We start from the raw sequence: 24,118 nt of genomic DNA, 5'->3' as shown, positions 1-24,118 counted from the left end.
TTGACCTTGAGCTTATCTGCACACTTTTTTTTTTCTAATTTGAGTCTCACTCCCTTACTGGTTCTGCTAAAAATATTAACATTAACATCAACAAAGGGAGCCCTCCTTGCTCACCTACAGCTTAGATCTGTAAGACAGACAGGCACAAGGCACAGGGCCTTTTCTATGGTGGCTTCATGGCTTCAGAATCTTTTACTGCCTCACCTCCAGAAGCCAGTTTTTTCCCCCAAGGGGCCTGAATGGCTTGAAACTTGGCATTCACGTCAGCAATATTCTTCTCTGAGAGAGCTTTCCTTCTGCTGTCTTGTATTAGGAGGTCAATGTGTTTTATCTGGCTTATTGTTTTGATTTCTTAGCACATAAGTGGAACATGGTTCAGTGAAACTTGGTGATTCAGCCTACAAGTATTTTAAAACAAATAAAGCAATTCACAAACATCAGAAGTAAGAGTTCTCATCCTTTTTCAAAAAAACAACAACCGTAAGCAATCCCTTGCATTGAGCTACCTGGTGGGGCATATTTTGTTGCGGTTGTTGCTGTTATTAATAAAATACATGTTATTTCTTACTGAAGATGTAAACTGGCTCTTTCAAGGAGTACTGGAAACCTTTTCTAGTCTATTTAAAAAGTAATTTTCCATATGTGAAGTCCACAGTGGGGTTTGAAGTTTAAGGGGACAAAACAGCAGAACTTATTAAGAAAACCATTAAAGAAGATGAAAGTGGACGTGACGGAATTTTAGAATGAAACTGTATGCAATCTTGATTATAAACATTGAGGATGGGTGAGTGGGAAGGCAACAGTATTCCAGGAAGTTTTTTTTATGGTTGATGTTTTATTGTGTATGCAATATTTTGTTGAGAGCCACCCAGAGTGGCTGGGGCAACCCAGTCAGATGGGCAGCATGTAAATATAAATATATAAGATTATTATTATTATTAAATAGGATTTTAACTGTTAAGTGACAAAATGTAACTTTGAATTTTGAAATAAAATATGTACTGGGGGGATGTAAACTGGACATTTTATTTAGTCATAAGCGCATTTCTCCAACCCACCTTTCAGGCCAATGGGGCCACCTAGAAGGCATGTACACATACCCACACCCCACAAAATAACAAGCAATACAAACTGGGATCATTTACACAGAGCCAAACAGAATGCAAGCAAACAGCAGGAATGGGATAAAAACAAAAGCTTGGCAAGCTACTGAGGCTTTGCCGCAAATCAAAACGCCATAACAGAGGAGCCCACAGAGCCTTTCCATAGCGGGGATTTCGCAGGCAGAGGTGCTGCTGATGTGATGCAGGAGATCAGATCTCCTGGCTTTTAATTTTATTTTGCTTAAAAGGCTTCATAGCAGAAGAACATCAGAAGTGCCTGCGGGATCATTCCAATGGCCCAGTGACCACCCAGGTACCTGTGGGAAACCCGCTAGGAGGACGTGAGCACAAGAGCAATCTCCCCTCCCGTAGTTTCCAACAACTGGTATTCAGAAACATATTGTCTCCGTCTGTGGAGGCACAGGATACCGGCTGTGGGGTGGCATGAATTGGAATGGGGCAGGGTGCTGGGGGAAATGATGTCCAGTGTTTCCCTGTTGCTCTGTTTCCCTGACCAAAATCCCCCTGCCCAAGCTGCTATTAGCTCTACTAGGAGGAAAGGGGACCTCCTGAGCTTATTAGCTTCCCCCAACGGGACTTCAGGGGAAGGGACATATTTTAACTAGGAAAACAGCACAGAGACAAAGGTTTCAACTCTGTGCCACCTCCTGGTCCCACAGCTGCTTAGAGCTGTAATAAAACATCAAGATCTCTGATTACAGATGTCCCACCACATCATGTATGTTTTGGCCCATAGTTTTCAATGCATCTATAAAAAAAAAATACGTCCAAGGTATTACACATTCCTCTTCCACGGAATATTATAGCACCAGATGTTTTTTGACAGCGCATTATACTAACACTACAGATTTTTTCAAATTTTTTTTTTTGGTGAAGGGATCATAATGTCGCTGCTGTGGCAATTCTCATGCCAAAATCCTTTTTTAAGCACTTTTTGTTCATGGCTGAGCAGTCGCAAGCCCTTGTGTTGGAAATGCAGGGATATCCTTTCCAACGAAAGGCTGCTCCTTAAATTACAATATTCTTACAGGGGAAGATTGGTATGTGGAGGGAGGGATAGGAAACATGTGTAGATCAGGATGGGCAAACTCAGTTGACAAGACCTATTTTGCTTGACAGCGTAAGAAGAGTTTGCAGGATTAGACAAAATGTTCCTTTAGTCCAGCATTTAGTCACGGTGGCTAACAAAAGGCCTGCAGGAAGTCTGTTAGCAGGACATGAGTGGTGTGGTCCTCTCCCACTCATGATTCTCAGCAAATCATGTTCAAAGGCATATTGTCTCTGGCACCGAAGGTAGTACATAACCCTCATGACTCACAGCCTTTTAAAAAATAACTAGAACCTTAAGATCAACCAATCAAACCCGGATGCAAAAGACATACAGTGGTACCTCGGATGTCGAACGGAATCCATTCCAGAAGTCCACTCGACTTCCAAAATGTTCAGAAACCAAGGTGTGGCTTCTGATTGGCTGCAGGAAGCTCCTGCAGCCAATTGGAAGCTGTGGAAGCCCTGTCAGATGTCTGGGTTCCAAAGAACGTTCGCAAACCGGAACACTTACTTCTGGGTTTGTGGCGTTCGAGAGCCAAAACGTTTGACTCGCAAGGCGTTTGCAAACCAAGGTACAACTGTACTTAAAATTAAAGAATTTTGAGCCCAAGGATTTGTTTCAGTACCAGAACCAATTGCACAGCCCCTAAAACCCCACTCCTGTGTGTTCCCCTTCCCCAATTTTCTTCATTCCAGCAATATAATTTGGAATTGGGGGGAGTCATTTTGCCATTGCTGCTGTTAAACAATTGGAAGTTGCCAGTCCACAAACAGATCCAGAGCTACTTTTCACTCACCCCCGGCATGGATCTTTCTTGGTGATGATCTCACATGCAGATACTTTTTGCTCTGAGCTGCAGATGGAATCTGCTTTCCAAAGCATGCATGCATGCTGCCAGTTCATTGAAAAGAACAGATGTGATAGTTTTGCCTGCATTTTGTTATGTATGAAAAATGCATTGACTGAAGTACATGCATTGATTAAAAGAATTGTGATGTGATTGTGCAATCACACCGATTCCTTTTTGTGCTGTGATTTAATCTAAGTGCATATTTATTTATTTTTATTCGATTTATATACTGCCCTGCATCAAAAGATAACAGGGTGGTACACAAGATTAAAACATGAGATAAAATCACAAATAGATACTTAAAACAGAAACAACAAAACAATAAGTGAATATGTACTGGTCTGCATTCATAATCCACAAAGGAAAAAGATGTTAACTGCAAACTGCATCAAACTGATTATGTGCAGGGGTCTGAACAAACTCTGGGTTTTTATTTTATTTTTATTTGTTTAAGGTATTATGAACTGTTAAGGCATCAGTGCAATTCTGGAAATAAAATCAGATTCTAAAATCTGGGTAAAACATTAGAAGGGGGCAATGCCACAAGCATATTGAGGAACCATCCTCACTCAATTATTATCCAAACTTTCAATTCAACCAGTTTGTGGGTTATGGTCTAGGCAACTTTTCTCCATTAGCTATAGGGAAGTTTCTGGGTAGCCTAGTATCTCAATCCTGTTGTTGCATGTCGAGGTCCCCAAGCCACCCCCCAAATAACTCACAACACACACTTAATTTTTGTTTAAGGTTTTCGGCATAATTTTGGCCACAACTTTATTTAAATACAAAACCGTGAGTGGTTGTTTAGGCATTGGTTAAGACTATCTGTCCCCCGCCTGGGGACAGAACTGACTTCCGGGCACCACCGAAAGACAGTGCGGGGGAAAGCAAGTCGGGGAGAAATGGAGCTGAGTCACAGACCCTCAATTCTCATCCGCATGCTCCCCAAAGGCTTGCCGGCCCTAGTCCCATTCCAGGGATTGGACGAAAAGATGGCAAGCCCCAGGATTCCTTTAACGGAATTCCCTTTCCACAGCTACCATGGAGGGGCAGGCCCAGCCTATCCTAACCCCTCCTCCACCAATTTATAACCAATGCCTAACCGCGAACCTTACAAGTTGTGACGATTTGCTACGCAGTAGGCAAAAACCAAATGGCCCAGCCAATCAGCCAGATGGACAAAATTCCTACCAGGCCCCTGCCCCAACGGCAGACGACCCCATGACAGGCATAGCAAGGTCAATGCAACAACCCCTTACTCAAGGGCGGGTGGGTGGGTGATCCGTTGCACGCAGCAAAGAGAAAGCTCCAGGCTGCGTGCAGAGTATTTAAACATTTTACCCCTCCCACCAAAATTGCAACATAACTTTTACCCCAGCAACCCAGTGAACCAATCACTGCCCCAGGCCATCTTTAGAGCCCCTGCCTGGTAACAGAGGGGTGGCTCAGCAGACCCCACCGCAACACGTGCTCTCCATGAAGGAGAACACGCTTTCCAATTCAATTGCTTTTTGGAAATAAGCGAGACAGTGAAAAAGTTGTGATCTCTACAACAAGAAAAGATGATCTCTCCAGTCCGCTCACTCCTGCTAATTTTATTAATGGACCTTACTGCATTCTGCTTTCTTGAACAAACAGTTTCTGCTCCCCTTCCCCCCTTTAACTGCAGCATAAAAATAGGTTGATTTTCAACACATCCCTTCCTTCCATATACAAGGCCAGGCTATTTCATCACATTAAAAGGGCACATCAGTGTGTAAGTCGATGCACCCACACACAGAGGTCAAGGCAGGCCATGTTTATTTACTGCCAAACATATCTTAACACTGTGACACATTGTTAAAGCACATAAATAAATGCAAAATATTAAGCACACCAGTTATCACCTATAGGAATCTCTGCCTTTTCCACATTCTAAATAAATACTTAGGCCTAAGCCGATAATTGGCAGGTCACTAATACAATCAGTAGGTCAGTGGGTTAAAAAGCCACACACATTCCCACTTTGACACTGAAGCTTTGTAATGGTCTTGCAGCTAATTCAATAATACGGAAGCAAAAGTTTGATAGAGCACATTACCTATAAAGGGTCTTGATTTCAGCCGGTTACCGAATCTCCCTGCTCTGCCTTCCTACGGGGCCAGTATTCCTATATAACAAAGTGGCCTTTTATGCATTACCACAAGGATGCAGAGACCACATTCCCACAGCTTTAACTCTGGTTGTACAAGAGTGGTTGAATGCTAAGCATAATGTGAGCAGAGCCAATTGCAAATTTCACCGAAAGGTTGCTGTCTTTCCCAGTGGGATGAATATCAGATGGGAAACACCTATGTAATTTACCCTACCCATATGGTTCCGGGGTTTCATTTCTGCAACAGAATGGAAAGATGGCATGAGTGGCTGTTGTGCTTTCTTGTGACATGAAGGTCCTTAAGGGCGCTGCTCCACATTTTTTAAGCAAACTGGTTTATTTAACAATTGCCAGAATAATGCATACTAAATCCCTGGGAGGATTTTGGGGGAGGAACTACCTTGATGAGCCTGTAATTAAACTTTGGATTTTTCCACATATTGTGATATGGTTATTTTCTTTTATAAAAATGCACCAAAATACATATTTTAGGGTAAAATATGCTTAGAAATGTCTATATTGAAATAAAATGTGAATTTGCATTTTGTTATAAAATACGCATTTAAGTAAGTATTTGGATACAAATTTTCATATGGATTCTTTCCCCACCCCCAAAATGTACAGATCAATGCGAAAATAGGATGAAAACATGTGAAACAAGCATTGACTGGCAACAGACTGCTCCATCCATCCCTAGTGACAACCAAGTCAACTATTTGGTGACTACAATAACTGCTTGATAAATTAGTCAATTAGGAATCATGCGATATCTCTCTATGAGATTGTTTTATCATCTCCTAAGTGCAATTAATGGAACGAAAGATCCTGCAAAATGATACAATCAGCTTGTGAATGTCCTGTTAAAAGCATCTCTGAATACATGCAACCTGTTTGCTAAGCACGAAGCTGTTCCTAGGTTCTTTGAGAATATCCGTGTGTGTAAGTGTTTGTGCAGCAATTGTCCAAGAAGTACATTTCAAACAGCACAAAAAGCAGTCCTTGATGTTAGTTAATAATTGGAATGGTTTGGGAAAGCATAATAATATCCAATTTCATTTGTCTATTTGTCCCTTTCTTAAGCTACCCCCTGCCTTTACATGGAACAATGTTTCTTAAGATAACATGAATAGCCCTGCTCCATATCCAATACTCCTGATAGGGCCATATAGAATTCCCCCTATAGTTGGTGGCCTTCTGCCAATCAAGAGGGTAGTGACATGAGGCCACCCACAGACAAAGTAGGAATTTCTTCATACCTGGGAGATTTCCTAGGTTTTTTTTTTTTTAAGTAGCACTTTGTTTAAAGAATGAGAAAAACCCTCCCCCAAAAGCCTCCCAAGGATTTAGTATGCATAGACCCTTCCCTAGCTATAGATGTTAAAAAGAGTTAAAAACAGTGCTAGTGATGAATGTAAGTAGGGGTGACAATCTCATTCCAAGATCAACAAGAGAAATAAAGACATCTCCAAAACAAGGAAGGAGAGGTGGGTAAACATGTACTGTTCAAGTTGGAGATGAATAAATATAGTCCTCCACAATCTGACCCGCCCCCCACCCTGATTTCTCCCCATTGATCTAGAGCAGGTGTAGCTAACCTGTGGTTCTCTAGATGCTGCTAGACAGCAGCTCCCATCATCCCTGATCACTGACCAATATCTTGAGAGCCATGGTTTCCGCAAGCTAATCAACAGCATTGCTGGACTACAAATCTTCTCATTTACCATGCTAGCTGCGATTGATTAGCACTAGGAATGCCAGAGGATTCCACTGTAAGCACAGCGCAGCGCAGCACTGCCTTTCCACAAAGGAGAGGACTACATTGAAATAAACACAATGAAATAACTGCAAAGAAGTGAGATGTAAGGAAAATAATGCCAAAAATTTAATATCAAAATATAGTGTCTATGTATGGCATTACATACCACAAAAATACATATACAGTATAATTCTACTTACGTGAATGATGAAGTGGGTAGCATATTAGAAGGGGGAAAGAAAATTCTGTTGAGCAGATTGACCAATATGTCAGTATGAACGAATGTCAGAATGGAATGAGGCACATTCATATATCCCTAATGGAGGCTTCCTCAACCTCGGCCCTCCAGATGTTTTGAGACTACAATCCCCATCATCCCTGCTAGCTAGGGATCATGGGAGTTGTAGTCCAGAAATATCTGGAGGGCCGAGGTTGAGGAAGCCTGCCCTAATGGGTCCAACAATATTCAGAGGGCCATCATTTTATCTACCACTTACCTACAGCAATATAGTGCTTTAGCACTCATTCAGGGCCAGTGATTGTATCAAATGTATGAAGGAAGAGTTCACACTCCTTTCACCAACTGTACTGCTCAGTATTTACCTTCCCCCAGTGATTGACATGGGGGTGAAGGGAAGCAGAGCCCCTTCATGAGTCTTTCTGGTTCCCAGGTTCTTTTGAGATGCCAATATCACACCTTGCTGCCTCTCATCCACTGGTATCATTCAAAAGTTTAGGGTCACTGTAAGAAGAGTTTTGGATTTGATATCCCGCCTTTCACTTCCTTTAAGGAGTCTCAAAGCGGCTAACATTCTCCTTTCCCTTCCTCCCCCACAACAAACACTCTGTGAGGTGAGTGGGGCTGAGAGACTTCAAAGAAGTGTGACTGGCCCAAAGTCACCCAGCAGCTGCATGTGGAGGAGCGGAGACGCGAACCCAGTTCCCCAGATTACAAGACTACCGCTCTTAACCACTACACCACACTGGCTCTCTACACCACTACTGTTATGTAAGCATAACAGTACAGAGTACTGGCCACTTTACTTGATAGTCTCATATATAATTGTATTGTTTCGTTGCTTGCCAGCCTGGACTCCTTTTTGAGAAACAGTGGAGTAGAAATCCAATCAATCAATTAGAGAATGTCCGGAAGAAGGCCTCTTGGTACTGCAAATGTTCTTCCATGCATATTTTACAACAGTATTAAAGAACTCTGCACTCACCTGTTTTTATCATGGATTTTCAAGATTTCATGTGTCTGCTGGAGCAGTTGTTTCTCCAGCTTGTAAGTAGATAATGAATTCTCCAGCAGCTGAATTTCTAGTCGGGACGTTTGATTTAGTACCTGAAGGAGGCAAGCGAGAAATAATAGATAGGCCTTCTAATACTTTTGACTTTAGCAGTCAACCTTGCTGTTCTGCTTTGCTTGGTCCCAGACATATCATGATGATCCAAAAGAAAAATATTGCAAAACAGAGACACACCAACAGGACATTTTATTTTGGTCTCTACAGGTTTTCCATTGTTCTTTTATGAAGTGCATTTACCTAAGTAGCTTGCCAGGGTGATTTAAATTTAAACACAAGCCAACCTGCTCCCCAGCTTCTGTTCTGTAAACAGAAGTTCCAAAACATCATTGTCCCAAGGTATTTCTTTGGCTGTGTTTGGTCTAGGTTTATTTATAGCATAGCTTCAGATATTGCATACCTCCTTGGAAGTAAGTCTACATTCCTCCCTTGAGCTTCTTCAATTTCAGCCACTCTAAGCCTCACTAGGTTCTTCCTGTGTCCTTACCAAACAACAACACCTAGAACAGTAGCCTTCAGTGTTCTCAGACCTCAGCCCACCTTTAAACCAAACATGTTTGGGGGGACCCATTCCTTCCTATATATGGGGATGGAGGAATCTTCCTAGGTACACATAAAATGTAAGGCTGTCAATGCCCATCAGGTTATGGAGAATGTATAGGACCACCACCAATCATCATGTCTCTGCATGCCAAGCATGGTGCATGTGTGTTATTTAAAGAAGGCACCATTGGCCAAATGTAGACTTGCCATAGGATATAGCAGGCCTGTCATTACAGGGAGACAGACTATTTTCTACCACGACCCAAAATCATGTGTGCTCCAGCTATGAGTCACTTCAGAGCCAATAATTCTGTCTTGTGGATCACATTGTGAATCTACTTATTCGTGCATGATCAAATCAGGTTTTGAGGGAGTCGGTATAAAATTAGAAGGAGAAGGCTCTGGCAGTTCTGATGGGCAATGGTCTAGAAAATTATTGAATAATACACATTTATCTTGTTGTATCACAACACAAATCTTCTCTACATATTTGGATAGCATTGCCAGAAAAATAGTTGGTGTTATGAGTGACTCAACAAAAAAAGGGTCACAATCTTTGGCTGAAATCCTGTGTAAAGCATAAAGTCTAGTGTTGCCTTCTGATAGTGGGCATCCCCCCCTATATTGTATGTGTGCCAAAAGTCAATTCTTATGTTTAATACTGTGACTTCAGGACTAAGCCAATGGGGATCAGCATCTACACTGCTCTGGTAATATAAAAGCCGGCCTTTGTTTATCAAGGATGATGGGTGAGTTGACCTTGACATGCTTATTTTCTCCTAATGCAGTTCAAATATATAGTGTAGCCTCTATTCTCTGTTATGACTTAAGACTAAAAATATAAGATTTTGGTTCCAGCAATTTCTCATGCTCATATTCCATTACCTACAAGCTAAGGCCATCTTATATGAAACTTTTATTAGCCCTTCCATGGAAAACTAAGAAGCTGAGAGCTTGAGTAAGACTATATTGTCATCACCATGTGTATATTATCTCTAGCTAGACTAAATTAATTGTCCTTTCTTGTGTAATTGATCTTGTTACTCTATATGTTGATATGCGTTTTAAGTAATCATTTCGGGAAAGGATACTGTAAACACGGTTTGAGGCTCGGAGAATACAAAAAATATGATCCATCTCAAACACTCTGCTGGTATAACTAACTGGCCAGTGTAGTGATTACACACATGCATACATTTGTTTTAAGCAGACAGTCTGGATGCGCAGCATCTGCTAGATACCATATGCTTGAAACTGTAAGGAAAAGGGGAAAGAGTGGCGGAGAATTATGAATTGTGAACAGATAGATAATATCAAAGGGCTCTCAATGAGTTAGGGCCAACGGACATGTATCAGAAGCTGGGATGCTGATCTTGTGGACTTCTCTGTCTCCTCCCTTCAAACCCAGGCCCTGTCTGTGATGGGTTCCCAACAGGACTGCAATTAGCAAACAGATGTTCTCTAGACCTCTTAGCCTTTGGTATAGACTGTTGGGAACATAAGACTATGAGACGTGCCTGCTGGATCAGGCCAAAATGGCCCATCTTGTCCGGCATCCTGTTACCACAGTGGTCTACCAAATGCATGTGGGAAACAGGACTCAGACGCAAGAGCCCACTTCCCTCTTGTGGATTCCAGCAAATGGTACTGCCTCTGGTGGTAGAGTACTGCCTCTGGTGGTAGAGGCAGTGCGTAGCCATCTTGTCTAACAGCCAGCAATAGCCTTCTCCTCCATGAATTTGTCTAATCCTCTTTTAAAGCTATGTAGAAACAGGGTCCCTACTTAATTACAGCTTGAACAGGCAGAAAGGGTCTGGTCTTTTCTCTATCCCTGGAAGAAGTGGAGGAGGAGGAGGAGGAGGAGGAGGAGTTTGGACTTGATACCCCACCTTTCACTCCCCTTAAGGAGTCTCAAAGGAGCTAACAATCTCCTTTCCCTTCTTCCCCCACAACAAACACTCTGTGAGGTGAGCGAGGCTGAGAGACTTCAGAGAAGTGTGACTAGCCCAAGGTCACCCAGCAGCTGCATGTGGAGGAGCGGGGAAGGGAACCCGGTTCACCAGATTACGAGTCCACCGCTCTTAACCACTACACCATAGAAGAAGAAGAAGAAGAAGAAGAGTTTGGATTTGATATCCCGCCTTTCACTCCCTTTAAGGAGTCTCAAAGCGGCTAACATTCTCCTTTCCCTTCCTCCCCCACAACAAACACTCTGTGAGGTGAGTGGGGCTGAGAGACTTCAAGGAAGTGTGACTGGCCCAAGGTCACCCAGCAGCTGCATGTGGAGGAGCGGAGACGCGAACCTGGTTCCCCAGGATTACGAGACTACCGCTCTTAACCACTACACCACACTCTGGGTGTGACCAGCACATGGGGCAACACATGGAATGGCCTACACCATAGGCCATCCCACCTCCACTACCACCACCAAACAGGAGAAGTATTGTTTGACATGAACTTACACATGGGACATTAAATGACTTGCAATCTTAAGCACGTCACAGAAGCCCCTACAATAACTTACAATTCAGGCCAAGTTCTCACTGAGATGATAAACGTGTTTTGGTTGTTCCCATGTCCCAGGGCTGGATCCAGGTTCAAGGGGACCCACAGCAAAGTGCCTTCCACAGGTTCTGTTCTACATTGGATTCTTCCTCCCCTCGGCTATGGGCTGCGCCCCACCATTGCCCTGCAACAGCATTGATGGAGTAAGAGTGTTTTCTCCTGTTCTAGAGGGTAGGACCTGCACTAGTGGATTCAAGTTAAGGGAGCGGAGATTCCAACTAATCATCAGAAAGGACTTTCTGACAGTAAGAGCAGTTTGACCATGAAACGGACTTGGAAGGTGGTGGATTCTCCTTCCTTGTTGGTTTTTAAGCAGAGGTTGGATGGTCATCTGTCATTGTTGCTTTAGTTGAGACTCTTGCATAGATGACCCCAAAGGTCTTTCCCAACTCTACATTTCTACAACCCTGGGATTCTATAATTGTCTTCGAGAGCAATACACCATGGGCACAGTGTATTTTTCATGGCTATGAACATTGAAGAGAAAATCAAAGCAACCCAAGCTAGCCTAAAGCGGCAAGTGATCACAGATATAAAAGGCACAATCAGAACTTTTCGACACATTCAATGCTTCAGTTGCTCACAGCTAGTAGCCAAGCTGTTTATTTGAAGTCAGCAGCAGCTCACTTTCTTGGCTAGTCCAGCCTGAGATAACACATGCAGAGCAAACTATACCAAGCAACTTCCATTTGGCCCAAACTAGAACACTTTAACTGAAACCAGCCTTTGCTGCTATTACCACCAATCAATAAGTGTGTTTCCTGCAGCAAAAATAAATAAATAAATGCTGAGAAGCACAGTATGAGGAAATGACACAGAAAAAGGGGAGTAAAGGGGGAAATGTTTTGTCATAGTTAATGGCCTGGTGAATGCAGCCATGGAAACATACCTGTGTTTCGACATCTGTGAGCTTTCTTGTCTGCTCTGCTGTCTGGCTGAGGAGGCTGGTTCCTATTTCCAGCATGGTGGCGGTATGGTTCTGCACAGCGTTCTGCTGTAACTGCGCCATCTCTGATTTCATGTTTTCCACAATGTAGTTCTCAAGCTATAGAACAGAACAGGTAACGAGTTTAAATGGCAGCAACATATTTATGTTAAAATGCATCTGCAATTTAAATGTGTGTGTGTGTGTGTAATAAATTTATAAGCGCTTTTTCCTCTCCATAGCGGACTTCAAACAATGTGAAATGCAAGAGTTTTTTTAAAAATAAAAATAAGCAAAGCAAAAATAACAAAGCTTGGAAACAATCCCATAAATACTACCAGCACAGCAAACAAAAGTAAAATCAGCAACAGAACATAAGAAGATTTCAGGGGCAGGACTGAGGAGGAATGGTGCCCGCCGTTCTCCTGAACCTTCCCAAGAATAGGAGGACAGTATAGATTTAGAACAGTGGTTTGCAGAAGGACCTAGTTCAGAGATTGCAGAGGGGGAAAGCTGGGAAATATTGGAAGAGGAACAGCAGGAAGAAGAAACACCAGGGGAGAGACAGCTGGCGGACTCAGTGTCTTTGGAGAGCATTCCTGAGCCAACTTCCCAAGCGTGCAGTGAGAGTAGCCGAACAGAAAGCTCAGAGACAGAAAGCCCAGCTCAGTCAGTGCAGGGATGACGTAGGATAAGAGAGACGGGGGGGGGGGGTTGGCTTTACTTGGAACAACGCCATTTCTAGAGAGAGATTGGATTCCTTTGTCTCTCGCTGTGATTATTGAATAAACTAATTGGTAACAACTCTTCTTTTTTAATCTGCTTCTTTGCTGCCACCAGGGGAGGGATCTGATTCCCTGAAGCCTGACAGAAGATGAGTCCTGCCATCAGGCCAAAGGCCCACATTCTAGTCCAACTTTCTGGTGTCATACCAGATGCCTACAGGAAGGCCACAAGTAGGACCAGAACCACAATAGCACTGTCCCTGCTTGTGATTCACTTCAGTAGGTATTCAGAAACATATTGCCTCCAGCAGTGGAGGTAGAACAGCCATTGTGGCCAGCAGTGATTGATGGCCTTATACACCACGAATATGTCTAATATTCTTTTATAGCCATCTAAGTGGTGGCCATCATTACATTCACTGGAATCTAGTGTGGAGAACTACACTGTCCTGAATTTTCCAACATATAGCTTCCCTGGATTCATAGACAGCAGCCTCATGCATACCATTTTCTCATAAGACAAGGTGAGTTGTGGTTCTTCTACAGTGAGATGTAGCCCTTTCATATGCAGTATGTTTAGGAATCAATCCTACCATTCCGGAAACGAAAGTTCATTGCAGCTTCCCTTGTAAAAATCAATCACCCAGCGCACTTTTACACAACAGCTGATTCAACAAACTATGTGATGAGCCATATAATAAAGTCTGTTGGGGCCAAATGAACTCTTACCTTCCCTTTGGCCTCTAATGTTGCCTTGGGGAGTACCAATAGTGTCCAAAGTTGTGGATGGAAAACACATTATAATATGTTACAATGGGAAGGCTAGATTTACACATCTAGTAGCAAAATTGCAGTTCTGAGAAGCTCATAATCAAGAAATAGAGCAAAACCACAAGCAATTGGCTTGTGACATTCAGAGGGGGGTGTGAATTAATTTCCTCCAAAATAGTACTCGGTTGATGACATTTTTAGAGTGTGATAACCTCTCACAGAATAATTGTAACACAGAACTCCATTGTAATAATTTCCAGAGAAATAGCCTTGTTAGTCTCTGGAAACAAAAACAAGAACGTCTTGTAAAGAAAATCTTGTGGCACCTTAAAGACTGACAAATTTATGATGAATAAGCTTCTCTTGTGGACTATAATCCAGTACCTGCATCAACTGAAGTGGACTATAGTCCACAAAAGGTTATGCTATAATAAATATATTCATCTTGTTTTTTACAGATGGCCATGGGGGGGGGGCGGTCTGTATTTTATTATTGGGACAGTAAATGAGGAGTGCACAGCTTACAAAGTCAAATGTACATATGACTAAGTCATGTGATTAATTTTTCATATACATCTATATAATTTGATCATTAGCTAACTGTGTACTTACATACTGCTTTGTGAAGAGTTTTTTTATTTATTTGAAAAGTGGACTATAAATTTATTAAATAACAGAAATAACAGCAACAACAACATTAGCATCATGGTATGACTATTCAGCTCCATTTCTGAAATGTGCTTAATTTATTTTTGTAGGCTACATTAAATAGTATATTCACAGTCATAGTTATAGCTGAGACTTCTGCATAAAAAACTAGTGCCCATCATACTTATCAGATTATAGGGTTTTTGAGTCAATGGAATTGATGGGTAAATGTAAAACTCACATCTCCTAGAGATCTACGAATGTAAGGGGAAAGAGGCAGGCAAAGACAACTTCATACACATGTCTGTGAATCAGTTTGATGGGCCTCTCACTCCTCTGGTGATATTATCTCACTGCCCTGTGAGAGAGCCCTGAGAAAGGGCGGCAAATGGAAACACCACCATCTTGTCTGCAGACAGAGCAATTCAGATTGCCTCTTCTGGAGTCTCCCTTCACAACAGTTACAGAAAGGGGCTCAACATGCATTGGACTTTGCAGATGATACTCACTGGGTAAGATATGAAAGTCTAGCTTGGGTTTACTGACTATCCATGGAAGTTAGGAACTTTCTAAGTCAATGTAATTCAGAGGAAAGCATTGCAAGTGGGTTCAGAGTCTTTGAGTCTTGGCTAAGCCGTTCTTTCTTTGTCCCTGTGCAGGATATTTTTTCCCATGTCAGATTTTGAGTGTTTCAGCTAGGGGTGCAGAGGATGAATTTAGGCATAAAGTGGCAGGAGACCTGAATGTCTTCTCCAGTGAAGAACAGATAGGCATTGTTGACCAGATGCCAGGATCTCCGGAGTGTTTGCAGATGTAGGAGGTGTTTTCACTATTGCTATTTTGATAATATTTCTTTGGAGTTCACAGCCTTTTAAAACCAATTCCAGGAATGTGACCCTGTGCTCCCTGTGTTACTGTCTTGAATAATGGTCACTTAAATACATTGAAGATGGAGTCATTGGGGGGGGGGGGAGAGTGAGAAGAAGAATTCAATAACAGCTGAGATACTTTGATGCAACACACTGCAAAGACAATGCCAGTTATGTATTGCCTAAATAGGCACATTCTGTGGGCCATGAGAGCAGTGAAATAAATTGAGACAAGACACTGAAGTTCGGTGAAAACCAGATGAGATTTTCACTGACTACGGTCAGTAAGCTGGGTTGGCATGGCTGTAGGACAAGGATGAGTCCCTCATTCCACTCTGCCTTTGCTGATGGAATGGCAATGCACTGAGCTTAGAAAGGCTCTCTGTGGGAGTTCTCCAGCATTGAACTCTGGTTTGATAAAAGCCTGGCATCCAGGTTCTCACTAGGCAAGTGGGGAGAGATTCCTGTTAGGTAGAGATCCTAACATGCTGGGCATGTCTTAGTGAATGCTCCCCTCAGACCCATTTACTAGGAACCAAGCAGAGGGCCTTCTCGGTAGTGGTGCCCATTCTGCACAACGCCCTCCCATCAGATGTCAAGGAAATAAACAACTACAGTGGAACCTTGGGTTGCGGACGTAATCCGTGATGGAGGCATGTCTGCAACCCACAGCGTTCGTAAGCTGCAGAGCCACGTCTGCGCAAGCGCATGGCGTGATTTGGCGCTTCTGCACATGCACAAAGCGAGGTTTAGCACTTATGCACATATCTGAGCGGCAAAACCCGGAAATAACCCTTTCCGGTACTTCTGGGTTTCCCGCGGTCCGCAACCCGAAAACGCTTCACCCGATGCGTTTGTAACCGAAGGTATCACTGTATCTGACTTTTAGAAGACATCTGAAGGCAGCCCTGTTTAGGGAAGTTTTTAATGTTTGATGCTTTATTGTATTTTTAATATTTTGTTGGGAGCTGCCCAGAGTGGCTGGGGAAACCCAGCCAGATGGGCAGGGTATAAATAAATTACTATTATTATTATTATTACTACTACTATGCCGATCCTACCCAATTCCATTTCCACCCACACTTGTAACAAAAATTCTCTCCAATGCATAACATAATGAGGGAATTAACATTTCAATGAGGGAAAGGGAAACAAAGAAACAAACAAACATACAAACAAGCCCCCAAGGGGGCCACTTGAGGTTGAGAGGAAAGAACCAGAGATCCTTTTAATGGCTTCCGCCCTTCCTTTCTCACCTGAGTTCCCGGGGGATGAACACCACCCCATGAGATCTTGTGAGGGCAGACGTAATTCTTCCTCCCCCATTCCTTTTCTCGGCTCTGTACTGCTGTGCAATGTTGCCCCATTTGCTTGTCAAACCCAGAAAGAGGCTCAGAGGTGTATGAACTTTCCTTTATACAACCTGGAAACTTTTCATATGTGAGATTTAAATCACTTTTATACTTACATTGCATTGTTATGAGAATCCCAAGGCATTTTTTAAAGGCTCATTTCCCTACTAAGCAAAGTTTTAGTCTTCCATCTGAACCAGCCCTCTGAAGTTGCCTTCCCCATTTTAGTCGGGTAACACCCTCAAGTTCTACTGCCGCTCCTTTTCTATTAAACTTGAAATGCTACAGGGGAAATGAGCATGTTTCATTCTGAACAGTAAGCAGCACCCAGTATGCGCCAGATGTATGCCTTGATTTAGGGACTGAGGGAAAAAGTAAGAAGGGAAATGTACAGCATGGGATTAATACAAAAGCACCCTTTCATCTTTTATCTATGAACTTCTGCACATGCCAGACTGGTAAAGGCTGATGAATTGCACTGGCTGAGGTCAAGAAAGATTTGTCACAAATTTGATTGTCTATGTAGAACTCCAAGTAGTGGGGGCGTTTTTTGGTTGTTGTTTTTTTGTAGGAGGCAGAGAATGTTTGCCTATGAGGAAGAAAATGGAGCTGTCCCTCCAGAACAAATATAGGTGATTGAGAGATGATTTTTCAGCTCAGAAAAGGGAGAAAACCAATGGAAGCATTAGAATAGAAGGTCAGAAATATCACAGGCTTTGCTTGCAATAATGCTGAGTTACTGAATAATACCAGTGCAAACATGCTACCTGGCATTCTAAGAGCCCCTTCTTACAAATGTTAGGATTCATAAAAAGTGAAACACAAACAGGGAGTGTGCTGTTGCACTGAGGTCTGGCTTTCGAGCTTCCTATACACATCTGCTTCATCACTGTGACGTCCTCATGTAATAATAATAATAATAATAATAATAATAATGGGACGTGGGTGGTGCTGTGGTCTAAACCAGTGTTTCCCAACCTTTGGTCTCCAGCTGTTTTTGGACTACAACTCCCATCATCTCTAGCTAGCAAGACCAGTGGTCAGGGATGATGGGAATTGTAGTCCAAAAACAGCTGGAGACCAGAGGTTGGGAAACACTGGTCTAAAAAACAGAGCCTAGGGCTTGCTAATCAGAAGGTCAGCAGTTCGAATCCCCGCGACGGGGTGAGCTCTTGTTGCTTGGTCCCTGCTCCTGCCAACATAGCAGTTCGAAAGCACGTCAAAGTACAAGTAGATAAATAGGTACCACTCTGGCAGGAAGGTAAATGGCGTTTCCGTGTGCTGCTCTGGTTCACCAGAAGCGGCTTAGTCATGTTGGCCACATGACCCAGAAGCAGTACATCGGCTCCCTCAGCCAATAAAGCGAGATGAGCGGCGCAACCCCAGAGTCGGTCACGACTGGACCTAATGGTCAGGGGTCCCTTTCCCTTTCCCTTTAATAATAATAATAATAATAATACTTTTATTATTTATATGTTGCCCATTTGAATGGGTTGCCCATAAAACATTAAAAACACAAAGAAATCCAAAGAGAGGGAATGATGTGTATATATAGCAAATATATATATATATATATATATATATATATATATATGCTTTCGTATATATATAAACACATCATATTGAGTTCAATCAATATCCTAGATCTTTTGCAATCTTGTACGTGAAAAGTCTTCTGAGCATTTCCCAGTCAACCCAAGGTAAGTTGTAGCACAGCTCACCCATTTCTAGTGGAACAACCTGTTCCCCTCTGCACTAACAAACCTAGAGAAAAACCAAGAGGAAGCATAGGCTTGCCATACGTCAGAAAAATTCCTGACATGTCCTGGTTTTTGGGTGTAAAAAGGGCGTCAGGTGAATTTTGCAGAATTGGCAAAATGTCAGGGAAAACCCAGATGTATAGCAATGTGATGGGAAAAGCAGCAGAAACAGCTCCAAAAGCTTTAAATCACTATTTTTTTTTGGGGGGGGGGTGTCAACAATTTTGGTCGGTTTCTTAAAAAAAGCAACTTTGCGGGTGTCAGGAATTTTACTTTTTGAATTATGGCAACCCTAGAAAACATTACTGACTGTAGCTCACTGGGTTAAGTTCCAGGTATCATGGTTTGTACAGCAAAACCTTCTTTGGGAGAGAAACAAACTACAATCTCTGGTTTGGATGCAGTTCCAAGACAGGACTTGTGGTCTGTTTCCTCTGTGAGCTAGTTGGGAGGAGCAAAACAGAGCAAAGAAGCACAATCACAGTACAGTGGTATCTTGGGTTACAGACGCTTCAGGTTACAGACGCTTCAGGTAACAGACTCTGCTAACCCAGAAACTTTACCTCAGAATGAGAACAGAAATCGTGTGGCAGCAGCGGGAGGCCCCATTAGCTAAAGTGGTACCTCAGGTTAAGAACAGTTTCAGGTTAAGAACGGACCTCCAGAACAAATTACAGGTACCACTGTAAACCATTAACTATGGTTTCCTGTGACAACATAGATTGTATGGCCTCATTTGTATATAATACTAAACCATAGGTGGCTGTTGATTCTACAGGAAAGGCTTTCTTATGCATTTCTTTACTCGCTTTATGGCTTTCCTTTTTTTTTTTTTGCTTTGGAGCCTCTGTCTAAGCCAGCTCTTTTTATGCTTTATGTTAGCTTGCAGCCTGCCTGCATAATAGTATGGGTGCTCATGCTATTAAATTCAGCGGCATCTGCTTTCTGTAAACACTCATTACACTGAATCTGTGTTTTCAACAATGTGGTAATACTCAGCAGCGATGTAATAAAGCTCCAACGTTCTCTGAAATAAAACTGCCACAGAGTTAAATATTATTGTTTATTAAACATTCCAGGAGATCGTGTATTAGGAGTAACTGATTTTTATTTTATTTTTTTGCTTTCGGTGTTTACCAAATGATCTTTATAGAAGCCACCCAAACGCTAATGATTAAAACGCAAACAGAAATGCTGAACATGAGTGCATGTTAAGGTTAGTGGCTTCCGGCATGTGCCTGTAAATAACGTAAGAGCTATTCTCTCTTACTTTGATTGACTATTACTCAGTGTAGTTTACACTTTTACATTTGACCGGAAGAAGTACAATGGGTGACCAGATGATTCTGAGCTCACAAATAGGCTTCAGAATTCTATTAATTGGCCTCAGTAAGAGGGTGAAGCTTAGCATGACAAGAAATGGTTTTCAAGCTGAAACCCGTTAAAACCCTTTTAAGTATACAGTGTGTTTTGGAGGTTGATGAAAGGCGATAAATTGGTCCATAGCTCAACAGCACACATGGCAGCTGGTACATGCATCCATACTAAAAAGAAATCATGAACAACATTGGGAAAGGAACTATGAGCATGTGTGAAGTGTAATTCACAAACTGATTGGTGCACCAGGTAGGCTGATAATTTATTATCAGCATTTATTTGCTGTGGTTCAGGACTGAAGCCTTCCATGTTAGAACACGAAACACAGATAAAATCAAATTAATTAAGACAGCAAGACTAAAGGCAGTGTGAAAGGACTCCATAGTCCAGCACAAGCAAATGCAGTAATGCAACTCAAAACTATTTAAAACTGAGACCGCATCGGTATAAAGAATAAAATATTGGCCACTGCACTTTTAACTAAAAGGCAGAGGGGAACAAAATGATTTCCCGGAGCTGTTCAAAGGCTGCTAAGGAACAAGGTCAAAGATATATCCCTCAAGGATATATAAAAAGAAAAAAGAAAAAAAAAGATATATCCCTCAAGGGAGAGTTCCACATATATGGGGCCATTACCAGGAAGCCCGTCTCAAGGACCACCTAATCCCTCATATCCCTGCCCAATGACTGCACCTTTGGGGAAGTTGCTGTTAGAGGTTTCCATGGCTCAGATGCATGGTTTGTATCCACCAAGAGCCATCCATTCAGTACTGTGGACCCAGTTTGGTGGAACTCCCTTCCAGCTGAGGTCAGATGGGATACATCCACTTCTGAAACCCCCCCCCCCATAGGCACTTTAAATGAAGCCTGCTTTTTATCATGTTGGCCAATTTTTACCTATTCTCAATGCATTTCTTATACACTGCTTAGGGACAATAGTAGTTAAGCAGTATAGAATTTTTTTAAATAAACAAAAAATATGTACGGTTTCAGAATACATAGCATTTCCATAAAGGCAATTCATGTATTGAAGTTAGACAGGCTTTGGCACAGTACACTTTCTGAGGGTGCTAAACACTAAAAATATTATTTTTACAGCCTTTCCCAGAAGGATGAGTTGACTAATGGGGAAGTATCTGACTTCTTTTTTGAGAACTTTTTGGAAATTAGTTTTTACTTCTTTTATTCTTTTACTGCTGTATATCACCCAAGGCTTGTTCTTGGCTGTAGCTCGCAATTAGTGATGAGAGAGCTTAACTGAAGGGTCTGGTTCAGACAACATGCTAAGCCAAACCTTGGCTTAGATCAGTGGGGTATGGCAGCAAGAAGGACCAGGGAGCAGACAGTGGCTATTAATTCCTCTCTAACTAGCTACACATTCAATTGCAGTCCTCGGTCAGCTATAGTTGGGCTTCCTATAATGTGTGAACAAGACCACAAAGAAGAGGTTTGCCCCTATGTTTCTCAACATATTGCTCCATGCTGAAGCCACTTATATCTGTCAAGGCTGAATTGCCGGCATAATCTGTTAAAAAACAAGAAAATCACATCCATTCACTAGGGATAATTCAGAGTTAACAGCTGATTTATCAAGGGGGCGGAGACAGCCTATACAGAACTGTGGCTGACCACACATGTTCACTTTCTGTCTCTCAACATGATATTTCAATAAACATATTGAGAGCATTTATCTGAGATGTATACTGGATCACACATACAAATAAACAGTTGGTGTTTATTTGAATGTGCAATCACTGAAGTAAACACAGCTGTATTTGGCGTACGTGATGTTTAAATGCGCTGCTTCTAATCCAACTGGCTTGCAGGGGTCCAAATGCACTTGTGCTTGATAAGGATCACCTTAGGGCAACAATGCCTACTGAAAAATCAAAATATATGCACAATTTGAGTAGGAAAATATTGGGTTTGCCAGTGAAAAACCGCCGTTGCCTGTGCTTTCATGGCCACAATCAAAATGCACTTATTTTCCTTCTTGTGCTAAATTAGAAATTAACAAGCTTTTCATCTTCTTTATTTATAGTATTTATTTATTATTTCATGAAATGTATACACCACTTGATTATTAAAAAAAAACCCTCAAAAAGCAAAAAAAGATAAAACAATAAAAGCGACAAAAAAAAATCACCAAAAAAACATACAAAAATTAGAATACTAAAACCGATTAAAATCACCTCAACTTTCTAAGCGCCTTGGTAGACTTGTCTAAACAGGAATGTTTTTAGCAGGCACCGAAAATAGTACAGTGAAGGTGTCTGCTTGATCTCAATAGGCAGGGAGTCTCAAAGTGCAGGTTGAGATCAGAAATGTTCAGTGCATTGGGTTTGCCAACCCAGGAAAGTCCCCTTTGGATAATAACAATAACAACAAAATTTTAATCTATTTATATACCACTTTGCTCCCAAATTGGGAAAAGGCAGCAGTTCTGCAAGATCTTTTAAACTTCCCTACCCCTTCAGGTTTGTTGAAGGAGAAACTTTTGTTAAATAGCTCAGCAGATTGCATAGTCATCTAATGTGTTTCTCTGCTTTTCATCCATGTCCTGGTTGTTAATTATAACCTAGACAGAGAAGTGTGGAAAATCAGACTCTTGGGCCCTTTTGCACATCTCCAAGACATGGACAACCAAAAGTTGAAATTCCAAGGGTGCACTTGAAAGCAATGAAAGAAGTGAAACCCAGATTATATCCACTGTTGCTGTTCAGCTCTCCTGAAATCCCAGATAATAAAGTTTAGAATTTCCATATCCAAAGATCATAATGTTTCATGGAGGTATGACCCTCTATTATCTTCAGGGGCAAACAAACATCTGCGGTGAAATACTCTTAAAATTAACTACAATAAATTATACTGTATTTCCACTACTGCACTTCTCCCCAATCTGTGTAATTCATAATAAACGTGAGAGAGACTCACTCTTGATTTAAATAAATCAAGATTAAATCAAGAGGAATTAATATCAAAAGAATGACACATCTACAATACACTAATGCCAAGTGGACTTAGTTGGGGTTGTTATGCAGGTAGGGAGGGGGAAAGGATGAAACTGTAATTTATTGTAGGTTTGTTCCTATATTCAAAATTAATAAAAAATATTTTTTAACGATGTGCAATTAACTTTGCCGTTAAAGGCAAAGGAAGCCAAAAATCTAGTTTATATGGTTCATCTCTGTTCATGGAAATAAACAGAGGATGGTATACATACCAGAAAACTTGATTAGCTACATCTAGTCACCGGCAATTAAAAATTAGACAGAGGTTTATTTCTCCCATGCATGGCACTTCTGTTCCTGGATTTAAATCTAATATCTACTTTTGATTACAGCTTCGCTTAATAAGGTTAGACAACCATATTCATTGGTGTCCTATAAAGTTTGGTATATTTATGGTCTTCAGTTTTTATAGCACTAATGTATAGCACAAGTGGTTTAGTGATGAATATTCCATATAGATGGCAATGTTTACTTTAGTTCCTCCCCAAGAATTGTATCAATACATCTTTGTTGGACTTGCTTTATAATTGTAGGAGAACATAAACTGAACAATTCCAGAAATGACCATGGCAATAAAGGAGCGATTTTCAGTTTCCCACAGCACCATAAAAATAGCAAAATGCTAATGGAAACTACAGTACATGTCTTCCTTTCCACTCCCATAATTCTGCACCCATCTATTAAACTCCACATGGCCTTAACCCTAACTTTACTTTTAATGAGATTGCCTGCATAACTCTCCACATATAAAACTCTCCAAGTATTGAGAACAAAAACTTTCAATGTAAGTGTGCAGCCTCCATTTACCCAGGATGCACCAGTATTCTGAATCACACATGAAAAACAAAATGGCCGCTGAGTATTTTCAACAGTGGGCTTAGTGGCCGACTCTGGATTCAACTTGTTGAGAATTTAGGGAAATCTGCATTTGGTTTTACTGAGACATCAAACTATAAAGCTGAATGCCCTTAATATTGATAATACCAAGTGTAGTCATTTCTTAGAAGTGTTGGGTGTGGCTGTATTCCACTGAGCAAAAGAAAAAAAGGCTTGGATGTTACACAAGGGTTTGTGTGTGAAATTACACATCACAAACCATTAATATGTTTATCACGCCAGTAAAACCTTACCAGATTCAATCCCTTACCTGTTTACTTTTTTATTCGGTCTTTCTTTCATGCATGGAACTTAAGGTGGTATAAATGTAGTTCTCGGGCAGTCATTCATCTGGGTACTGACCAAATCCAGACCTGCTTTGTTTCAGCAACGTGGTGGATTCATGCACATTCATAGCATAAACTGGAACCAGGGCAATTCTGTGCTTGTCTAATCAGAAGCTAGGGGGTAATT

The 24,118-nt window shown here is 41.6% G+C and overlaps 1 protein-coding gene across 1 annotated transcript in view; it reads right to left on the bottom strand.

The window, feature by feature from the left end:
- ANGPT1 (angiopoietin 1) overlaps window positions 1–24,118 on the bottom strand; it is a 139,533-nt gene that overhangs the window by 57,897 nt on the left and 57,518 nt on the right. The window contains exons 2-3 of the mRNA XM_083749248.1: window positions 12,220–12,375; window positions 8,139–8,260 (exon numbers count right to left, since the gene is read on the bottom strand). Of these exons, the coding sequence (XP_083605374.1) occupies window positions 8,139–8,260; window positions 12,220–12,375 (278 nt within the window). The remainder of the gene's footprint in view (window positions 1–8,138; window positions 8,261–12,219; window positions 12,376–24,118) is intronic.

The sequence above is a fragment of the Podarcis gaigeae genome, assembly GCF_964106915.1.
Source record: "Podarcis gaigeae genome assembly, chromosome: 7".
NCBI classification, from domain to species: Eukaryota; Metazoa; Chordata; class Lepidosauria; order Squamata; family Lacertidae; genus Podarcis; species Podarcis gaigeae.
Note: the sequence above shows the minus strand (reverse complement) of the source record. Positions and strands in the feature narration are given on the sequence as shown.